At 44.0% G+C, this 21,479-nt stretch overlaps 1 protein-coding gene across 14 annotated transcripts in view; it reads left to right on the top strand.

Moving 5' to 3' along the window:
* SIL1 (SIL1 nucleotide exchange factor) overlaps nucleotides 1–21,479 on the top strand; it is a 214,487-nt gene that overhangs the window by 34,196 nt on the left and 158,812 nt on the right. For 11 of the 14 annotated variants that reach the window (XM_007059174.4, XM_037906286.2, XM_037906284.2 and 8 more), the window contains one exon: nucleotides 20,751–20,865. In XM_007059174.4, the coding sequence (XP_007059236.2) occupies nucleotides 20,751–20,865 (115 nt within the window). Of the gene's footprint in view, nucleotides 1–8,672; nucleotides 8,763–9,411; nucleotides 9,574–16,588; nucleotides 16,703–20,750; nucleotides 20,866–21,479 lie in introns of those variants that run through there. The other 3 variants (XM_043552721.1, XM_037906287.2, XM_043552724.1) reach the window with 3 other exon arrangements.

The following is a 21,479-nucleotide window of genomic DNA, read 5'->3' as shown; positions in this document are numbered from 1 at the left end:
GTAAGTAGATTAGGAATGTTTAGAAAGACCATGATTAGGTTTATTTCTGTTTTATTTCTTGCCTTGTGGACTCCTCTGTGCTAACCCCAGATGCCTTTGTTTTGCTTGTAACCTTTAAGCTGAACCTCAAGAGATCTATCTTGATGTTTAATTTTTGTAATTTTTTTCTTTTAAGATTGAGCAAAAAGCCTAAGTTCCAAATGTATTTCCTTTCTTTTTGTTTTTAATAAATTTTACCTTTTTTTAAGAGCAGGATTGGATTTTTGTGTCCCTAAGAGCTTTGTGCATATGTTTAATTAGCTGGTGGCAACTCCTGATTTCCTTTCCTTCCCCCCCACCCTCAGCTCTTCCCTGGGGTGGGGGTGAAAGGTCTTGTGGGTACCCCACAGGAAGGAATTCCCAAGTGTTCCTTCCTGGATTATCAAAAGGTGTTTTTTTGTTGTTTTGGGTTTTTTTTTTTTTACACTTGGGTGGTGGCAGCATCTACCCATCCAAGGTCACTCCCAGCACTGGTAGCCATTCCCCTCACAGAGGTGGTAGTTTTTTTTGTTTGTTTGTTTTTTTTCTCAGTGCTGGTGCAATGGCTACACAGCCACATTAAAGTTCTGCCGCAGCAGTGCTTTAGTGTTGCTAGTGAAGACATGCCCTTAGACACTTAGGCATTATCTTGGGCACAGACAAACCTGGTTTCATATCCTCACACCCATGCATAAAGAAATTCCTACAGGCAGCAGAACTGTTGGATGGTTTTCTGTCATGGAATCTGTGCCCCATATTAACATCTCTAGTAGCTTCACCATTTGAATCCCCATTTGTTTCCTCACCATGACAGTCACCTTTCACATAAGGATTTCATCTGCCATCAGGTTTTGAGAATGAGAAGCTCTTTCTATAGATTATCAATGCTGTATGTTCTGCAGTGACCACGTGGTGCAGAGAACTGATACAGCTTTTCCATTAATCACAAGTCACTGCTCAACCTTCGTTTTGTCTGAAGCATCTGAAAGGAGAAAAATAGCATAGACTAGATATCCATAGTACATTAAAAAAATCTACCTATGTGGAACTGAAACACTCAGGAAATCAAACTTCCTATTCAACCTTTATTTCTAAGCAATAAAAGGAAAAATCTTCAATAACTAGGTGGATCAAAGCTTTTCATAGTAGAGGCTGATAAGGCATAAGGTGAGACTCCCACCTAATAAGGTTACAGCCCACACAACAAGATCAATGGCCACCTCATGGATGGAAGGAGTGCAAGCCTTCTAAGAGATTTACCCATCAGCCTTACCTACTTTTGTTGGCCTTGGTCCACACCTTTTCAGTAAATGCAAAGTAGACTTAGAACTTTTCGGAGAAGAATGCTGCAGTCTATGGTGCCTTAATGATTGTTTCAATAACTTTCCAAAAGAAACATAATGAGCTGTGTTGTAATGACAGTTGTAACTAAAGGGACATCGCACAGATCACATTTCTAATTTTTGTTACCTACTGTTGTTACAAGTAACACCTATAATTGAGAGAGATTAGAAATATTTTTCTTTTGCATGTTGTTTACTTTGTGCATTTGTCAGTATGTTGTGTACAGTCAATTTTCCTGTTTCTTTTCTCATATTTTAATTATGGTAGTGCCTAGGGCCCAACCTAGGGCAGTATATAGTTAATAGTCAGTTAATCAGTTTCCTTTGTGTAGGCCTGTTACACAGCAACAAAACAGAAATGACATTTCTGTACTGTAGAACTGGTACATGAGGGAATAAAGGAGAGGGAAGAATGTTGCCTCCCTTTTTTTGGTGCATGTGTCTGCCAATACAACCCACTCATTTCATGATTCTGGAGTTGTGATTAGCGCTATTTTATTTTGCAGTTCTAAAATTTAAAAAAGGGTTTAAAAATTGTTTCTTCTACTGGCTAACAGTTTTCACCTTGGTTTGTTTCAGCTTGAGAAGTACTCCTGCTTGGTGGGGAGGGCTCAGGGCTTATCTACGCTTGAAACGCCACAGTGGCACAGCTGCAGCCCTTCGGTGTAGACGCTGTCTACACTGACAGAAGGGTTCTCCCATCGGCGTAAGTAATCCACCTCCCCAAGAGGCAGTAGCTAGGTTGATCTAGTGTTGTTTACCCCGGGGTTAGGTTGGGTTACTTGCATCACTCAGCTGTGGATTTTTTACACCCTTGAGCAGTATAGTTGGGTCAACCTAACTTTTTAGTGTAGACCAGGGCTTGGTCTTCAATCTCGAAATGAAAGGTATAGCTAAAAGAGTAGATATGATCAAGAAAGATATCCAGTTCTTATAGATACACACCCCTTCTTGTTCTCCAAGTTCATAACTGCCCATGTATTTTTTCCGTGATTTACATAAAGTATTGGTCTCACTTGAAAGTTTGCTCATTAGTGAGATAAGAGTAACACCACTTTACATGTATAACACCTTTTATCCAAGGATCTCAAAGCATTTTTACAGACTCTGAGAGAAGCCTTACTGTGCTCTTACACATAAATATTTATCTTCATTCTACAGATGGAAAAACTGAGATTTGGGGTGGTGAAGTGAGTTGCCCCAGATCACACACTGAGTCGGTGGCAAAGCCTGTAATGGAACCTAGGAATCTTGGCTCCCAGTCCTCTGATCTCACCCCTGGATAACACACCTTAATACTAAACAAAACCAAGTCTTAAGAGAATGTTCATCGGGCTCCATTCTGGAAGTTTGTGCTCCATTACAGAAGTAACTTATAGTGGAGAATTTGAATTATGTCTCTTATTGTTCTTGTATCCTGCAATTCAGTATCAATAGCTATAAACAATGGCCTGCTTTTTGGTGGCATTGTATAGCTCCAACATGTGGTTAGCCTAGTTCCTTCGTTGGATTCTAGCTTCTACTGAGAGTTATGCCCAGGGGTTGACTTTAAATAAGAACTGTCATCTTGGCCTCATGTACTGTAGTAGAGTGAGGGAATGCATTTTTCATAAACTTCACAGCTAACTGTTTCTCACAGATCAATAGAGCTGTTTGTAGAGGTCCTTTCTTTCCCCACTTTTGCAGGCGCTTTGAGTTGGTTCTCATGGTGACTCATGCAATTCTGTTAAAACAGTAGGAATCTTTGACTCGAGAGAGATAGCAGTTTATAAAAGAAACCTCGGTACTGATATGGTCCTGACAGTGAGGTGTTAACTGGGAAAGACTGAAATGTAGGTGTTTAAGCATGGGTAGCAGGTAGGTTGTATTGATATTGTATATGTGAGAGCTGTGATCTTCTCTGCTTTTTATCCTGTTTGCAGCAAGGAACATTAGCCTAATAGAAGTGCTACAACACTTAATTGAATACACATGCTAGTGGCATTTCAGGGCAATGTAGATGCTAATGATTAATAAACTTGATGTAGCATTTTTCATACTAGGGCTTCTGAATTGAGCTACAGATCTACCATAGCTAGTTTGGCTGGGACCATCCTTAATTTCAGAAACTGGGAAATGTCAGTGTGCTGGCTCCATACCTTCCTAATCCCAGTCAATGTCCTGTTTCCTGCACCAAACTTGCCTAACCACATTGAGCATCATATGTCCTGTCTCCATACCTGCTTAATGCAGACCCTCTAATTCTGTCCCCACTGTGACACTGTACCCCATATTCTTCACAGTGATGATATGACGTGATTATGGCATAATTATGATGGATTTTGTATAAGACAGGTCATGTAAGGTGTCATTGGAAAAATTATGATTTGCTGAATATGATTATCCTATTTGTATGCATGTATCATTTTTGTATTTAAAGTTAGGAATATTGACTATGAATCTGTATTTTAAATGTAGTTGAACCTGGGCAACACCCACTAGGCAAAATGTTTCCAGTCCAGATAGCTGGCTGTGAAAGGCCTGTTCAAGGTAATGGGCCATTAGGATAAACAATAGGCGTTAGGAGAACCTTATCCCCCACCTGGTAAGCCTTCCTGAGAATGTTCCAGCCTGTAAGTAATGGCTGCTATGACTTAGCAAGGTATGTAAGGGCCTGTGACCAGGCTTTTTCTGCTTCCGTCTTCACAGACAAGGTCAGCTCCCACACTGCTGTCCTGGGCAACACGGTATGGGGAGGAGGTGAGCAGTCTTCAGTGGTGAAAGAACAGGTTAAGAACTATTTAGAAAAGCTGGATATGCACAAGTCCATGGGTCCAGATCTAATGCATCTGAGCGTGCTGAGGGAATTGGCTGATGTGGTTGCAGAGCCATTGGTCATTGTCTTTGAAAACTCGTAGTGATTGGGGGAGGTCCCAGATGATTGGAAAAAGGCAAATATAGTGTCCATCTTTAAAAAAGGGAAGGAGGAGAACCCGGGGAACTACAGACTGGTCAGCCTTGCCTCAGCCCCTGGAAAAATCATGGAGCAGGTCCTCAAGGAAACCATTTTGAAGCATTCGGCGGAGAGGAAGGTGATCAGCAACAGTCAACATGGATTCACCAAGGGCAAGTCATGCCTGACCAAGCTGATTACCTTCTATGATGAGATAACTGGCTCTGTGGATACAGGGAAAGTGGTGGATGTGATATATCTTGATTTTAGCAAAGTTTTAGATACGGTCTCCAATTGGTATTCTTACCAGCAAGTTAAAAAAGTATGGATTGGATCAATGGACTATAAGGTGAATAGAAAGCTGGCTAGATTGTCGGGCTCAACGGGTAGTGATTAACGGCTCGATGTCTAGTTGGCAGCCAGTATCAAGTGGAGTACCCCAGGGGTCAGTCCTGGGGCTGGTTTTTTTCAACATCTTTATTAATGATATGGATGATGGGATGGATTGCACCCTCAGCAAGTTCGCAGATGACACTAAGCTGGTGGATGAGGTAGATACGCTGGAGAGTAGGGATAGGGTCCAGAGTGACCAAGACAAATTGGAGGACTGGGCCAAAAGATGAGGTTCTGATGAGATTCAACAAGGACAAGTGCAGAGTCCTGCACTTAGGACAGAAGAATCCCATGGACCGCAACAGGCTGGGGACCGGCTGGCTAAGCAGCAGTTCTGCAGAAAAGGACCTGGGGAGTGGACGAGAAGCTGGATATGAGTCAACGCTGTGCCCTTGTTGCCAAGCATGTTAACGGCATCTTGGGCTGCATTAATGGGAGCATTGCCAGCAGATCAAGGGAAGTGATTATTTCCCTCTATTTGGTACTAGTGAGGCCATATCTGGAGTACTGCGTCCAGTTTTGGGCCCCCCGCTACAGAAAGGATGTTGACAAACTGGAGAGAATCCAGCAGAGGGCAACGAAAATGATTAGCGGGCTGGGGCACATGACTTGTGAGGAGAGGCTGAGGGAACTGGGCTTGTTTAGTCTGCAGAAGAGAAGAGTGAGGGGGGATTTGATAGCAGCCTTCAACTACCTGAAGGGAGGTTCCAAAGAGGATGGAGCTCGGCTGTTCTCAGTGGTGGCAGATGACAGAATGAGGAGCAATTGTTTCAATTTGCAGTGGGGAGGTCTAGGTTGGATATTAGGAAAAACTTTTTCATTAGGAGGGTGGTGAAACACTGGAATGCGTTACTTAGGGAGGTGGTGGAATCTCCATCCTTAGAGGCTGACAAAGCTCTGGCTGGGATGATTTAGTTGGGTTGGTCCTGCTTTGAGCAGGGGGTTGGACTAGGTGACCTCCTGAGGTCTCTTCCAACCCTAATCTTCTATGATTCTGTGACTCTGGACTCCATTTTGGGTTGTCTGTATTTTTCCACAAACTGATCTGGGAACTGGTTTGGGAACAAAGGGTTCCCGCCATATGCTAAAGCTATATAAGGCAGGGAGTGACATCTGTTGTTTTTTCACTCCCCACACATGAGTACTCCTGGAAACACCAAAGGAACAAAAGGCTGAACTGGGGGAACTGTTGGACCCAGGCTAAAGGGATTTCTAGCCTGTGTAGGAAAACCTGGGGATCCCAAGGTGCAAGACAAGTGCAGCTTGTTCCTTAAGAATCTGCAAGCCTGCTTGCATCATCAGTGAGGGTGAGAGATTAGATCATATCCTATCCTCCTAGTATGTTAAGCTTAGTTTCTGTTTTTGTTTATTTACTAGGTAATCTGCTTTGATCTGTTTGCTGTCCATTGTAATCACTTAAAATCTATCTTTTGCAGCTAATAAACTTGTTTTTGCTTTATCTAAACAAGTGAGTTTGAATGAAGTGCTTGGAAATCTTAGCTCAAGGGGAAAAGGCTGTTGCATTTCCTCCCCACATTGAGGGGGAGGCAAGCTGAATAATAAATTCATACTGGTTGGGGTTTTGACCAGGGCAGGACAGTACAGCTCTGGGGTCCTTGGCTGGGAAGCTGGTGATTATTTTGGCTGTAGCCTATTGTTGATTCACGCAGTGGCTGGCCAGTCTGCATGTAACTGCAGCTAGGTGTGTTCTTACCTGTGTGAATGCTGGTGGAAGACAAGTGTAGGACTGAGAGCGGGTCTGCAGCTTGTCACAGCAGTACAGTGCGAGAGGGAGCCCAGGCTGGTGAGTCAGAGGGTTCAGTGGTACCTCAGGACCAGGGGGAACCCTGGGGCTGGGGGAGGGAACCCATCACACCCACATCTCCGGCTTTTGAGCCAGTGGCCAAGAAATTAAAAAAACAGATAAATCTTTGGTCTTCCATCCAACACTAGGGTTTGGTATCCTGGGTCTCAGGACAGCAAATGGCCAGTAGCTGATTGCTTTTCCTTCTGCATGCCCTTGCTGGCTGATAGCATCTCCCCCTGCCCCCCTTTTTCTGGAAGGAATTTATAGTTAAGGTTATAGGATTAGCTACGCCCAGAAATAGTGCTGACTAGCCATGTCACTTGTGGTTTATCACAGAGGAACTTGCTTTGTTGTAATCACGTGGGTCTCCATGCTCCCTGCTCCAACACTGCACCCCTGTCACTTCTGATTGAAGAGCAGGAGTGGAGAGAGGACCCAAGGCAGTGAGTGCACTGAAACCTTGTCTACACTGCTCTGAAACACCAGTGCTAGTCTAGCACCGTGCAAATCCACCACTGCTAGCATCTGTGGGAGTACCAGTGTAGTTTACCTGCTGGTAGGTAGGTTCTCCGCCCCCCCCCGCTATTTAGATCTTCGCGTGGGGTTAGACTTCATGTTGGTAAAAACACTTGTGCTCTATCTATGCTGGCACTCCAACTGCTGCTCGATCCGGTGGAGCTGGACTGGTGCTACACCAGTGTTGGGGATTTCAAGAAAAGTGCCGGCATAGGGGCAGCCAGAGAGAGGAGTTAGCTGGTGTAAAAGCCAGTAATGGAAACAACATCAGCCCTTTCAGGCTGTAAGCTCTTTGGGGCAAGGAATCCATTACCATATGATTGTACAGCACCTAGCACAATGGGTGCCTGGCCTGGTTGGCCTCTAGGTGCTACTGCAGTATAAGTGTATAATAATAATAATCTACCCCCGCTTATTCAGACCCTTGCTGATGAGGCATGGTGAGAGGAATAGCCCAAGTGAGAATTTTTAGTTGGCATAAACTTTTAATAGCTTTTTATTAAATGGAGTTTATATTGCTAAGATGTAAAAGCAACTCTTTGTTTCAGGTCAAGTTACTGGAGCAAGTCATAAACTTGTATCTAGCTGAGGTCTCATAACTATTACTCTAATTTTCTTGCTTGTTGTAAGGGATGACAGCCTGTCATAAATTCCTTAAATTTATTTCAAATATGTTGAGAGAATGTAAGCGGATGTATGAGAGCCATCATGGATGTGACTAGATCCCTACCTATTTTTAAGAAACTGCTTAGGCCTATAACGGACATTTAATGCCAAGAGCGGGCCCCATGTCAGTTTACGTGAGATGGAGGCTTGCAGGGTGGATTTGATTTAAATCAAATTGATTTAAATCATGATTTAGATCACTAGTCAGGAAGACTCGATTTAATCATGGATTTCTACATAAAAGTGCATTCTTGTTGGTTGTTATAACCTTAATACATATTCTTCACAACTCAGAGATAGATGTAGGTTTCATTTTTAGAAGGTACAGACTATATATTTAAGTGATTTATTTTGAAAACTTTTCAGATTGTTTGGTTAAGCTGTAAAACTAATCATTCATCTTCTGAAAATTTCATTTACCAAAGGTAATTGAAGCAGATAGTTCACCTCCCAATCACTTCATAAATATCTCCAATTCAACAGGTTAATCATTAATATTTGGAGGATTTTCTTGCCATGCTGTATTAGGAGGAGAACTTCATGAAACAGACATTTAAATTGTTTTATTTAACTAAAACAACAACATTATGTATTCTGGATTTTTTTTCTTCAACAGAAAACATAATATTTTAACAAAACAAGCATATGAATTTTTGAATGTAGTTAAACATTCAAAGTAGCAGCCGTGTTAGTCTGTATCCGCAAAAAGAACAGGAGTACTTGTGGCACCGTAGAGACTAACAAATTTATTAGAGCTTATGCTAAGAACTCCTGTTCTTTTAAACATTCAAGTGTTTTAAAATCAGGTTTGTTTTTGTTAAAATTGTTTTAAACTAAAATAGTTCTATGAAATATTTTTAAAAAAAGTGTCAGCCAGGTCAACATGAGAAACTTAAAATAAAATATTGGCTTCTGCAGCTAACTCATTCGTGTTCACCTTCATTTTCCTGTTTGTTCAGAATCTGGAAAAGAAAAACAAGCTTTTCTGCTTTTTCAGGTCCCAAACAATTTCTCAGTTTGGAATGAATTAGTCCAAAGGAGGAAAATATTCTTTCTACACCGGCAGAAGAAGCTACTGCTGTTCAAAGTGAGATTATCACTTCATCAGTCTCTGAATCCAAGTGCTTAAGTGACTTCCACCAGTTCACTGGTGTGACTTTTTCTTTAAAATCTCATCAGCAAACATATATTTCTTGAATGGTTTGCCCTTAGCTCTGAAGTTTATTATAGTTGGTATTATGCAGGGATGATTTCTGGATGCATTTTATGCATTTTATCAAAAAAATCCGATTGTAAACAAAAGTAAATTAAATTTTTTTTTAAAAAAAATCATTGATTTTTATCCACCCTGGATGCTTGTAGTAATGTCTTCAGAATTGGCCTCACACAGCTCCTATTTTTATAGCTGAGGCAACATATGCCAAGGGTTGTAACAGTGGATCTTTCCAGACAATGTTCATCCTGAGTGAGATTTTCCATTAGTGACCTTAGGCCTGCTTGCTGCTCATTACAACAGGATTGGACCATGTAGACCGCATCCAGGGTGGATGGTCCACCTGATTGGCCCCTAGACTATTGAGGTAGTGCCCAAGGTGGTGGAGTAAGGTGGAATTGCCCCTATAATGGTCAATACTATGCAGAATGGTGGTGTGCTTTCTCAGTTTACCATCATCATCTGCAAGAAGTACCCCCCTTAGTTCCCCTGTGCAGTCAGGCTAGGGGAAGAGAAGATGAAGACTTTGGTCGCTGGCTGCCAGCCTGGCCAGTCTGAAACTGCATGAGAGACCCTTGGCAACATCAGGTGGTATCACCAAGGTCCTCCACCACCTGGTTCCAGCAACTGCGGTCATACAAGTCAGAGATCACAAGACCATGAAGGCATTGGAACTCATTGTCCTGTTAAGTATCTCTCCCTCCTCCTCCCCCCCCCCCCTTAATTATGGAGGGAGAGATGTCTCCTTGTTCTGTTAGAGGGAGGGGATGGGGAGGTTGCAGCCTTTTTTTGGGAACAGCATGCATAATGATTCCCTAAATCCGAATTCTGCTGTGGAATCCTTCCAGGTGCCTCCTTGGTTAAGGAAGAGTGCTATTTGAAGCTGCTAGAGTATCAGGTGTGAGCATATTCAGTGAAACTCTTCGTTCTGAAATAACTTGGTAAACTTACAAGCTGTGGGGAAATAAGAATAGAATATTAGTTACCATAACAATGGTGAGATTTAAGGAGGAAGTGTGGCGTGGCAATGAGGAGGAACTTCAGAAACCACTTTGATCTCTACACTTCCTTAAGAATAGCTAAGGTGATTTTACTGCTCCTGGTGATACCTTTTGCTAATGGTTAGAAACCACAAGAGGCTGCTATGTCCTTAACCAGCTGAATCAGTGTCACTGCCATGAGCAAGATCCTTTTGGGTGGGAGGGTGGGTTTAGACTGAGGCAAAACAGCTGCCTCCTTCAGTTTCCTGATGCAGGATTAATAAAAGTGGTCTTTATTGTCAGCCTCATGATCTATCTGATTACCTGCTGCAGTCATTTGATGATAATTTGAACTATATCATTGTTAACCCATTGCTCTTTTGATTTATTTCTTTTGTGACCTCAGTTTTACTTCTGAGGGTATTCTGCGCCAAAAAACTTAAAATTTCGCACACAATATTTTAAAATTATGCAAAATTCTGCCAATTTTATTTGTCAATAAATAAATGCGGGGGCTCCAGCATGGCAGTGGGGAGCACAGGCCACTGACTGCACAGAGGTAGGAGATCACCCTGCACCCCCTCACCTCTGGACATGGACTTGGTGGTAGAGTTGCACCGTACCCTGACACAGCGCAGGGGCCAAGACTGTCCCAGAAACACCCTGGGGCCCTGCCCCTCTGTGCCAAGCACACTAGATGTAGGCAGGCAGGCTCAGCCCAGCAGGATGCAAGTAGGGAGGGGCTTAGTTTAGGGAGATCCAGGTGTGAAGTGATTTGGGTGTGGGTGGCTTAGTGGGGGGACTGGGTGCAAGGGAGATCTGGATGAAGGGGGGCTCATTGCGGTGGGTGGGGTTCTGGATGCAGACACAATGGGACACGGGGGTCCAGGTGAAGGTAGTTGGGGCTCAGTGGGGGTGTGTGTGTGTGGGTATGGAGGACTCAGCACGTGGGGTCCAGGTGCTGGCGGTGGGGTGCAAATCGGGGTGTTGGTTTAGTAGGGTTCAGTGGGGTGCGAGTCTGGGTCTGGGGGTATAGTCAGGGTGGTCAAGGTGCATGTGGGGTGGGGCTCTTTGGAGTGGGGGTTTGAGTGCAGGGGGCGGTCTGGATGCAGGGGTGGGCCTTGGCAGAGGGTGGGGTCTGGGTGCAAGGGGGCTCCGGATGCAGAGGGTGATGCTTGGCAGGGTGTGGGTTCGGGTTCAGGGGGGTGAGTGAGAGAGTTTTGGGTGTAAGAGGTGAGGCTTGGTCGGGCAATCTGGGTATGAGGTGGGTCCGGATGCATGGGGGTTGGGTGGATGGGGGAGCAGCTCCCTGTACGGTGACCCCTTCTCCCCACAGCTAAGGAGCTATGAGGGTGAGGGGTGCAGTGTTTCCTGCAGCTGGAGAGGTTTCTGGGGGTGGGTCTGATTCAGCCCTGGACGCTCCTTACAGGGGAAGAGGAAGTCCCATCCTCCCCAGCCCAGCTGGGACTAGTAGCTGAGCCTGGCACAAGGTAGGAGCCCCGGGTTTGGGCATCCGCAGCCCTGCCCCTCCAATTGTTTACCACTCCGCTGGGTGCTCCGGGGACCCAAAACAATGCACCCGTACTGCTGGGGAGCAGTGCTTGACCACTTTTGCAGCTTCTCTTTGCTTCCCGGTCAGAAAGTCATTTTTCTGCAGGGAAGCAAAGAAATCTGCAGGGCACATAAATTCTTCACATGCACAGTGACGCAGTATTCCCCCAAGAATACAATTTGATCATTGTATTGCACAGTCAACCTGTGGAACTCCTTGCCAGAGGATGTTGACAAGGCCAAGACTAACAGGATTCAAAAAAGAACAAGATAAATTTATGGAGAAAAGGACCATCATTGGCTATTGGCAGGGATGGTGTCCCTAGTCTCCATTTGCCAGAAGCTGGGAATGGGCGACAAGGGATTGATCGCTTGATGATTACCTGTTCTGTTCATTTCCTCTGGGGCACTTGGCATTGGCCACTATCAGAAGACAAGAAATAGGCTAGATGAACCTTTGGTCTGACCCCATATGGCCATTCTTATGAGTACAGATCAATAGGAGGGTCCTCAGAGTTTTGAGGACGCATCTTAAAATACTCCATCTTGAGCTGAGTGGGAGGTTTCTTAAGGTGGAACACTGAATGTGAGACCTGTAGTTTTAATGGGCTGCCCCTCGGTATTAAAGATGCGGACATAGGATACCTGCACCATTTTGGGCAGATCAGCTGCAGCCCTCTTCCTCCTTTCAAGTTTCCAAAGCAACCTGCATTAGGGCAGGATTTGGGCACCCCTGAGATGGATCCGGTGAGCCACTAGACAAGGCACAGACAGCTGCAATATGACGAGACGATAGATAGCAGTGGTTCTGCATCTCCTATTCTGTGCCTGGCTCTTCCTTGCTCAAACAACAGATCACAAATGAATAAAGCCATGTGGGTGCCCTCTGGAGAGTACTGTTTTCTGTGACTGTCTAAGGTTCTGAAGGAATTCATTAAGTAAATTAATTGACTAAATGATGTTTAAAATTAAACTGTGAGGTTGTTTGCATAAACATTGTAATCTAAATAACTAATTAGATTTTTCATGTTACTTTAAAGGCCTGGTGGTGACTGTAAGTGCTGCTGACATGTGTTTGTCAGGAGTCTCTGAAAGAGAAAACATTTACAGCAGCTTGAAGGGCCAGCTTTACACTTGCAGGGGCCCAGGGCAGAAAGCCGAACCCCGACCGCATGGGGCTGAAGTCCAGGTCCCTGAGCCCCGCCACCTGGGGCTGAGGCTGAAGCCTGAGCAATGTAGCTTCCTGGGGACCCCGGTGGCATGGGGCCCCAGGGAATTCCCCTGCTTGCTACCCCCTAACGCTGGCCCTGGCTTTTATATGCAGGAAACCAGCTATTATGACACAGGTGGGCTGTGGAGTTTTTATAGCATGTTGGGGGGGCCTCAGAAAGAAAAAGGTTGAGGACCCTTGTTGTAAAAGATTTAGAACATGCATAATTTTACTCATGTGAGTTGTCAATGGGAAATGCTTATGAGAATAATATTATGCACATGCTTAAATGTTTGCAGGGTTGGTCAAGCTAAGTTTCACAGCTTCATTGCAATGAGTACTTCATCTGGCTTGCAGCTTGGGGGCAGAAGCAGACCTGTCAGTCACTGGCTGCAGGGGAATGCCCACCATCACCCCCCAGCAGCAGGGCTTTTCTGAAGGAAATTCCAACCTTGTATTTCCAATTTCTGATTAACAGTTTGTCTCAATAATGTGTCTTTCACATACCCAGCCATTATCCTAGGGCAGAGGTGGGCAAACTACGGCCCGCGGGCCACATCCGGCCTGAGGTACTGTCCTGCTCGGCCTCTGAGCTCCTGGCCGGGGAAGCTAGCCCCCAGCCTGTCCCCTGCTGTCCCCCCTCCCCTGCAGCCTCAGCACAATGTGCTGCCAGCGCTCTGGCCCACTGCTCCTGCCCAGCGGTGGCATGGCTGGCTCTGGCCAGGCGGTGGGGCTTTGCTGCTCTGAGCAGCATGGTAAGGGGGGGAGGGGTTGGATAAGAGGCAACGGGTTTCAGGGGGCAGTTGGATGGGGCAGAAGTTTGGGGGGAGCAGTCAGGACAGGGAGCAGGGGGGTTTGGATAGGTGTGGAAATCCCAGGGTGGGGGAGGCCTGTCTGGGGCCTGGGGTGTGAATAGGGGTCGGGGCAGTCAGGGAGCAGGGGGGATTGGGTAGGGGGGTGTGGACCTGGGGGGTGGTTAGGGGTTGGGGTCCCGGGAGGGGGTGGTCAGGGGACAAGGAGCGTTGGATGGGTCGGGAGTTCTGAGGGGGGCAGGAAGTGGAAGGGGGCGGGGGACAGACTCTTTGGGGAGGCACAGCCTTCCGTACCTGGCCCTTCATACAGTTTCGCAATGCCGATGTGGCCCTCGGGCCAAAAAGTTCACCCACCCTGTCCTAGGGCTTCACTTCTCTTTTTGGGAAGATTGTTCACTCAGCTCTGTGGTGTTTTTGTGGAGGTTGGTACCCCTGCAGGCTTCAGGGAGTGAGATAGGCCAAGAAAAGCCAGAGGCGAAAGGAAGGGACTATGTCTCCTGCTCCCTCTTAATAAGTGTCTTGTTTGGGAGCTGAAGCTACCCAGTGAAATGCTAGAATATGAATGAAACCATCCATTATTTACTTCAAATCAGAGTGATATAACCCATTCCCATCAAGGGCTGTTCCCCATCCTATTTCTAGCCATAGCGGATCAGCTAGATCTATCTGAAACATTTGAACAAGTTCCTAAAGGGGACTCATCTTTCCATTCCCATTTCATCATTCTACAGAACTTTCATGTGATGGCAGCTTTCCCCCCTTCCCCTTCCAGTTCTCATCATTACCATTTGATCTGACAAGTGCATCCAGGATAATGGTAATATTAATACTGGTGTTAAGAAAGAAGGAATTTTACTCTTGCTTCTTCTTGGAAAATTTTGCTAATCAGAGCTCTTTACAGAGCGTGATAGAGCTGAAACAACTATACAGAATGACATGACTTGTAGAATATCTTGGATTCATGATAAACAGACCTATGGGTGCCAGGGTAGTCAGTCAGAAGCCTGTGTTGAGGATGAATTCCATTAGGTACAAGATCTCCTCTCAGAAGAATGTTAACAAAAGATGAAGTTGGTCATAAAGGAAAGCAAGTGGCGTCAGAGAAACAAAAATCCAGTTTTTAGTGAATCCTATTGGGAACAATGTTGCAGTTTGCCTTTCTGTCTGAAGAGGTTATAGTTCTCAGGCTTGATTTAAGGTAACATTGAGCCTTAGCTGTCTCTACCTTGCAGAGGAAGTCTGCGATTGTCAAAACCCAGTGCTCTATCCAGCACCAGATTGATTCAGAATAGATACTTGGATGAAGTGATTATCAGTCTCATGGAGCCTAGAGAGAAGTGAACTAATAGAACTTATTCTACTGGCTGAAGCAGAGTCCATGTTTTAACTACATTAAAGGATGAAACATTGTCTCAAATTCCTCTAGAGTCTAGGAGGATTCTAATGTCTGTGCATGAGAGTGTCAAAGCAAAAGGTCAAGTCTCTGTACTACAATGTTCTCAGCAAGGAAATGGAAGTTTTGTGCAAAAATCCCAACTTTAAAGGCTTTCTTAGGACAACTGTCCTAATTCCAGCCTTGCAGAGTTACAGAGCTCAGCCTCAGAAATGTATTCTGGTTCTTATAGCACTACCCCAATTGCACTCCTGTGACGGGCCCGTCATACTTCCTGTCCCTTAAAGTAGATGTCCTAATAACAACCCTCTCCGATTAAAGGAGTTGGTGAAGATGGGAACTCTCTCTAATGAGACCAACTATTGTACTTTTTAATTCAGCCAAGTAGTCCTCACAACTGTCACAGCATTCATTCTGAAAGTAAATTCAAGAAACATTCTTCCTTCTTTCGGATATCAAAGACCAATCTGTAGGAATGCTGACCATCTCAGATAGAGAAGTCATGTCTCTTGCATTGAGATTTGCTAAGTGGCCACGTGGCCATCAATACATAATATCACCACATTCTGTATATTGGTCATCCAAACTCTGACCAATGCCAGTTTTTGCAGAAGTATTTTGTTCATGCCTCGGTGCCCAGGGGAAGACACATAATTTCCGTATTTAGGATGTCTAGAAAACATGACCTATGAGGGAAGATTGAAAAAACTGGGTTTGTTTAGTCTGAAAAAGAGAAGAATGAGAGAGGACATAACAATTTTCAACTACATAAAAGTTTGTTACAAGGAGGAGGGAGGAAAAACTGTTCTTAACCTCTGAGGATAGGACAAGAAGTAATGGTTTAATTTGCAGCAAGGGAGGTCTAAGTTGGACATTAGGAAAAACTTCCTGTCAGGGTGGATAAGTACTGGAATAAATTGGCTAAGGAGGTTGTGGACTCTCCATTAGAGATTTTTAAGAACAGGTTAGACAAACACCTGTCAGGGATAGTCTAGATACTTAGTCCTGCCATGAGTGCAGGGGACTGGACTAGATGACCTCTCGAAGTCCCTTCCAGTCCTATGATTCTATGTCCGTGTTTAAAGGGAGATCCTGCTTTCTATCCTGGAGGCCCATTGCTGTGAAAATACCATTGTAACAGATCTGTGGACCTTATCATGATGATGAACAGGAAAATGTATCTGTGCTTATCCTGAAATGTCCTTCAAGTAGTAATGTTCACAGATTGGGCCCACCCTGAGTATAAATGTATCATCCAGAACAGAGATGGAAATTAACAAATTAAACCTGACTCTGGGGATGTTAGGGGAGATTAGTCCCAGGTTCTGCATTAGGAGAAATTGCTATGCTTTTTCTTCAAAGCATAGTTAACACATTCTGTAATTTAGGAAAGTAGAATGGAATTATCTTGGCTGTGGAAATTCTCAGCTGGAGGGAACTTCGGGTAGCTAGGGTGTTCCCTTGCTGCCAGTGACTGACAGGTATGGTTCTGCCCCCAAATTGCAAGCAGGGTAAAGTACCTACTGTTTGTAATAGATCTGTGGACTTTATTGCACTAAGCAGAAATTTTCAGGACAGCACAGATACATTTTCTTAGAATCTTCCTGTGTGATTATATACCACCGAACACATTAGGAGCCTGATCCTGATTGTTTGCCTTTTGGGTGCTATGGTATAAAAATAACATGAATCATTTTCAAGTAGTTTTTTTAAAACATTTATTGAAAATGTTTTAAATTTTGCATTGCAATATTGTTATTGATCTGGGATCTTAAGCAGTTGATTATTTCAACAAAACGCACGTGCTTTACCTATACGGTAATCTTTTTAGAGTATTCCTTTGGATGGCTTCCTTCCCCCCACCCCAAGTAAACATGTCTTTTTCAGATGCAAAGAATGCTTTGGTGAGGAGGCATCACTTCCATGTTTTCCTGAATTAGTTTAGCTTTATGTTTGTCGGTCATATCATAGGTTCATAATAGTTAAAGATAGTAAAAACTTTCTAGAATGTCAAATTTGTTTGTCTGGAATGACCGGAAAGAGACTCCCCATTAAGATGATACCATATTTGATTTTGATCATCATAGCTACATTGAAACTAGTATCTCACGTTGACAATAGGTGACCTGTAACATTCTGAGTAGTATCCATATTAGGCATTCATCTTTTAAAACCTTAAAAAAAACAACTAAAAACAAAAAACCAAAACCCGACCATATTAGGGCCCTCATCCTGTCAGAGTCTGAGTGCTCTCAAATTCCACTGAAGCCAGTGCAAGTTGAGGTGCTTCAGCAGCTTGCATGAGGCAATCAAGATCCATGTTCAAATTTCACTAAAAGTTTTATCGTTCTATAATGCAGCCTTGCAAAGTTCTACCTGACAAGAGTGAGTCTTGCTGATGAGTAAGTAAAATATCATTAGTATTTTAATTATGACCAGCCATTTTGGTGAAGGGCAGTGGGATAGATTTTGTGCTTGGGCTGGTAAGCTTTCCTAACAATTTTGCAAGGCTGCTATAATCTCAGTATTACTTCCTTGATCTTTAGCTGAGAACAGGGATAGGACTATTATACTTTCTGTTATTTCTGTTGGCTGCAACATAGAGTAGAGGTGTCTGGCTGGTGGGTCTTGCTCACGTGCTCAGGGTCTAGCTGATTGCCATAATTGGGGTCAGGAAGAAATTTCCCCCTGGGTCAGATTGGCAGAGACCCTGGGAGTTTTTCACCTTCCTCTGCAGCATGGGGCATGGGTCACTTGCACTAAACTAGTGTAAATGGTGGATTCTCTGTAATCTGAAGTATTTAAATCATGTTTTGAGGACTTCAGTAACTCAGCCAGAGGTTATGGGTCTATTATAGGAGTGGGTGGGTGAGGTTCTGTGGGCTGCAATGTGCAGGAGGTCAGATTATATGATCACAATGGTCCCTTCTGGCCTTTAAGTCTATGACAAGGGCACAAGAGAAGTCAAGCACAAGACAAGGGCACGGTGGTATGTGCTCCTATGGCATGGCTGATCAAAATTCAGATAATGTTTCTTATAGAGTTATTGGAAGTACATAATACACACTGCACGTTGAGAGTTAAAACACAAAAGAATGGTGCGTACCCAGCCGCAGTAAGAATTCATGAAATATGTTCCTGTTGTTGAATTCTTTTGAATTGTGTCACTAGGCCTCTACTGGCTGCACTCACGGAGCTGTGCAGCAGTTACTGATGCACAACTAGTAACATCAGTAAAATGTCTCTGCTGATAGAGAGCATAATGGAAGCACTGTTACTGTAGCCACCAATACAGATGAGGTTTTCAGAAGCTCTTGAACAGAACTTTCTTGTAGTGGAAATTCTCAGCCGGTAATGAGCCACACCACTGAAAACATTGCATGCTATGACATGAGCACTTGCTTCTTGGGAACAAAAGTATTTCTGAGTCTGGGTGTCTCTAGCCTCTTTAGCACCTAATTTTTTATGAGAAAAGGTAGAGGATAATTTAAAACAAAGGCCCTTTCTATGTTAGGGGAATTTACATTGGTAATTACACCTGTGCAAATTTCCTTAATTTTTTATATTGGAAAACAACAAGTTTATTATTACAAATCCTGTCATCTGTTTGGAACCATATATAGATCCCCATCTTTCCATTTTCAGCTGCTACAAGATATAAAAAACAAAGCAAATTTAACAGCTAAAACGTTTTAAAAATGCAGCAAGCTTATGAAGTCTCAAAGTCATATTTGTGGACAGGGGAAAAGTTTGTTTTGTTTTGCACACACACACACGCAAATACACTTTTTATGCTTTTAAAATGTAGTCTGAAAATGTCTTACTACATCTGAATGTTTCTGTCCTGTAACAAGGTGGCAAGATATGGATGCTTCTCTCTATGAACATATCACCTTACATTTAACATCTAACTCTTCCTGCTTAACTGTAAACTACACAAGATGTTAAATGTTTTGGGGCATGCAGCATTCCAGGCAGGCACAATCTTGTAGCCTTTAGAGAGCTGTATTGTGATTTGTCACCGGTCTTATCAGTACATTTGAGTTTTATTTTTAGTGAGCTGTAAGTTCTCTGTCACTGCTTTGGAGAACTTCTTACTTCTTATCAGATTTTCCGTTTTTGTTTTGGGGATAAATTAATTTTTCTATGTTCACTTGTGTCTTCACTTCTATAACAGAACAAAAATCTGTTTCCTGTATGGTGAACAGCAATTGCTGTTAAGAATTGTGGGACGGGAAAAATTACATGTGGTTTTTGGTCAGCATTTGTATCTTTCAGCCCATTCCTCTGAGCCCTAGTCTACACTAGGGGGGGATCGATCTAAGTTATGCAACTTCAGCTGCATGACTAATGTAGATGAAGTTGACATACTTAGATCAACTTACTGTGGTGTCTTCACCGCGGTGAGCCCACTGCTGCCGCTCTCCCGTCAACTCCGCCTGCGCCTCTTGCGGAGCTGGAGTACAGGAGTCGACAGGAGAGCTCTCAGGGGTCAACTTATCGTGTCTAGACTGGATGCGATAAATCGATCGATTGCTGCCTGCCGATCTGGCGGGTAGTGTAGACAAGCCCTTAGAAGCAGATGGCATTGGCTGAAATCACACAACAGTGTCTCCTGAGAAATTTAGGAATTAGGCCACAATAGTGCTGTACTCTGTGGCCCAGATGAGAAACCAGTGCAATTGGTCATAGTGAATCTCTATGGCTAAGATTTTGTCACAGATACTTTTAGTAAAAGTCACGGACAGGTCATGGGCAAAAAAGAAAAATTAACGGAAGCTGTGACCTGTCCGTGATGTTTATTAACGATATCCATGACAACATGGGGATCTGTGGGTCCCCACACCGCCTGAAGTGGGCAGCTGCACAGGGGCTAGGAGCTGCCTGCAGCAGCTGGAGGCTGCAGGGTACCCCTACCACCCGCAGCTCCGGGAACCTGCAGCGGCCGGGAGCTTGGTGGTTCCTCCCCAGTGGCCAGGAGCTCGGGGGTTCCCTTGACGGCTGGGAGTTCTGGGGGCCGCCAGAGGCAGCAGGGGTACCCCACAGCGCCCCGCCCCCATGGGTGGCGGGGGACCCTGCAGCTCCCAACCACTGCAGGCTGAAGTCATAGAGGTCGCTGGAAGTAATAGATTCCATGACTTCCATGACTAAATCGTAGCCTTATGTATCGCATATTACAGTGGCCTAGTTCAGAAACTGAAGCACTGGCTAAGGAACAGCATCTTCTTTGCCCTCCTTCTGAAAAACTGACTTAATGCTGTTTTATTTATTATTATTCATGTTAGGGCTGGGTTATGGGTTTCAGCAGGAATCTGTACCTTCCCCATTGACACAGCTGAACTGGCACCAAAGGTTTTCAGTCTCTTGTTTTGAGACAGTGGTGATGACCAAGGAAAGCCTTGTTCCCATACCCTACCTTGTGGTTGAAATGCCTCAGTCTTGAACTCCACTTGAGCTCCTCAGTCACTTCTTTGGAGTTGCCACAGGAAATAGAAAGACCAAATCTGCAGTGCTAATTCAGGCAAAACTCTTGTTGACCTCTGTGGACATTTTGCCAGAGTAAGGGCTGTGGGATTTTGCTTGCAGATTATATCATGATACTTCACAGAAAGGTGCACCTTCACGTGGAGGGGTAGAATATTGGTTACCTCATGTTAACAAAAACATAGCTGGGATGTGAAAAGGCCCAAAGAGAGGCCCTAAATTTGCTACCAGAGCTCTTCTTCAGGTCCAAGTCTATGTAGCTTGAAAGCATGTCTCTCTTGCCAATAGAAGTTGGTCCAGTAAAAGATATTGCCTCCCCCACCTTGTGTGTCTAATAAATATAATACTCAACTGCAGAATGTGGAATAGTAATGTTGAAAACTGTGAAGAATGTGTATTAACATATAATTGTTTTTTTTGTTTGAATTCTAGACTGACTACAATGTCTCATTGCATTGGACTCCTGTCCATTGCCTCTAAACTGAACTTGCTGGTTTTGCTGCTTTCTGCATTGTGCTTCTGTTCATGCTTAAGTGACAGAATTCCAGTAAGTATCTTCTAATCTGAGTGAAAGATGGCTATAAGAGGTCGTTGAAATCATTTGAATTACTTGGTACTGGTAGGGTGAGCATAGCCTTATTTATTTCTCCTGAAATTATGTATAGCAATGCATCACCTCTCATCTGTGCAGCATTTTGTCTTTTTAAAATGTTCTATGGTATAAAATTTCAGAAAAGTTTTAAGAAGTAAGCCTATCTGAGTCACTTGGTGCTGAGCAATAAAGAGGACCTGGCAAAAGGAAACATGCAATGCAGGCAACGTTCACATTTTGTCACAGCACCTTGTTTTATTTAAGCAGCTGCAACTAAAACTTTAATTTCATTAGGATAAAAACTAAAGCTAAACGTGTGGTCTAGCGGTGAGAGCAGGAGATGGAAATCAAGAGTATTCTGTTCCCAGCTGTGCTTCTGATCACTGTGTAACTGTGGGTAAGTCACTTATACCCACATTTTCAAAAGGGGTGTATGATTTTTGGGCCCTTTGTTTTTTTTGGATGCCCAACTTGAGACACCCTGAGCCTGATTTTTCAGACTTCAGTTGAATGAAATGGGAGCTGTGTGTACTCAGCATCCATGTAAGGGTGCAAAGCTGAGCAACCAG

This window comes from Chelonia mydas, chromosome 8 (genome assembly GCF_015237465.2).
Source record: "Chelonia mydas isolate rCheMyd1 chromosome 8, rCheMyd1.pri.v2, whole genome shotgun sequence".
In the NCBI taxonomy this organism is placed as follows: domain Eukaryota; kingdom Metazoa; phylum Chordata; order Testudines; family Cheloniidae; genus Chelonia; species Chelonia mydas.
Note: the sequence above shows the minus strand (reverse complement) of the source record. Positions and strands in the feature narration are given on the sequence as shown.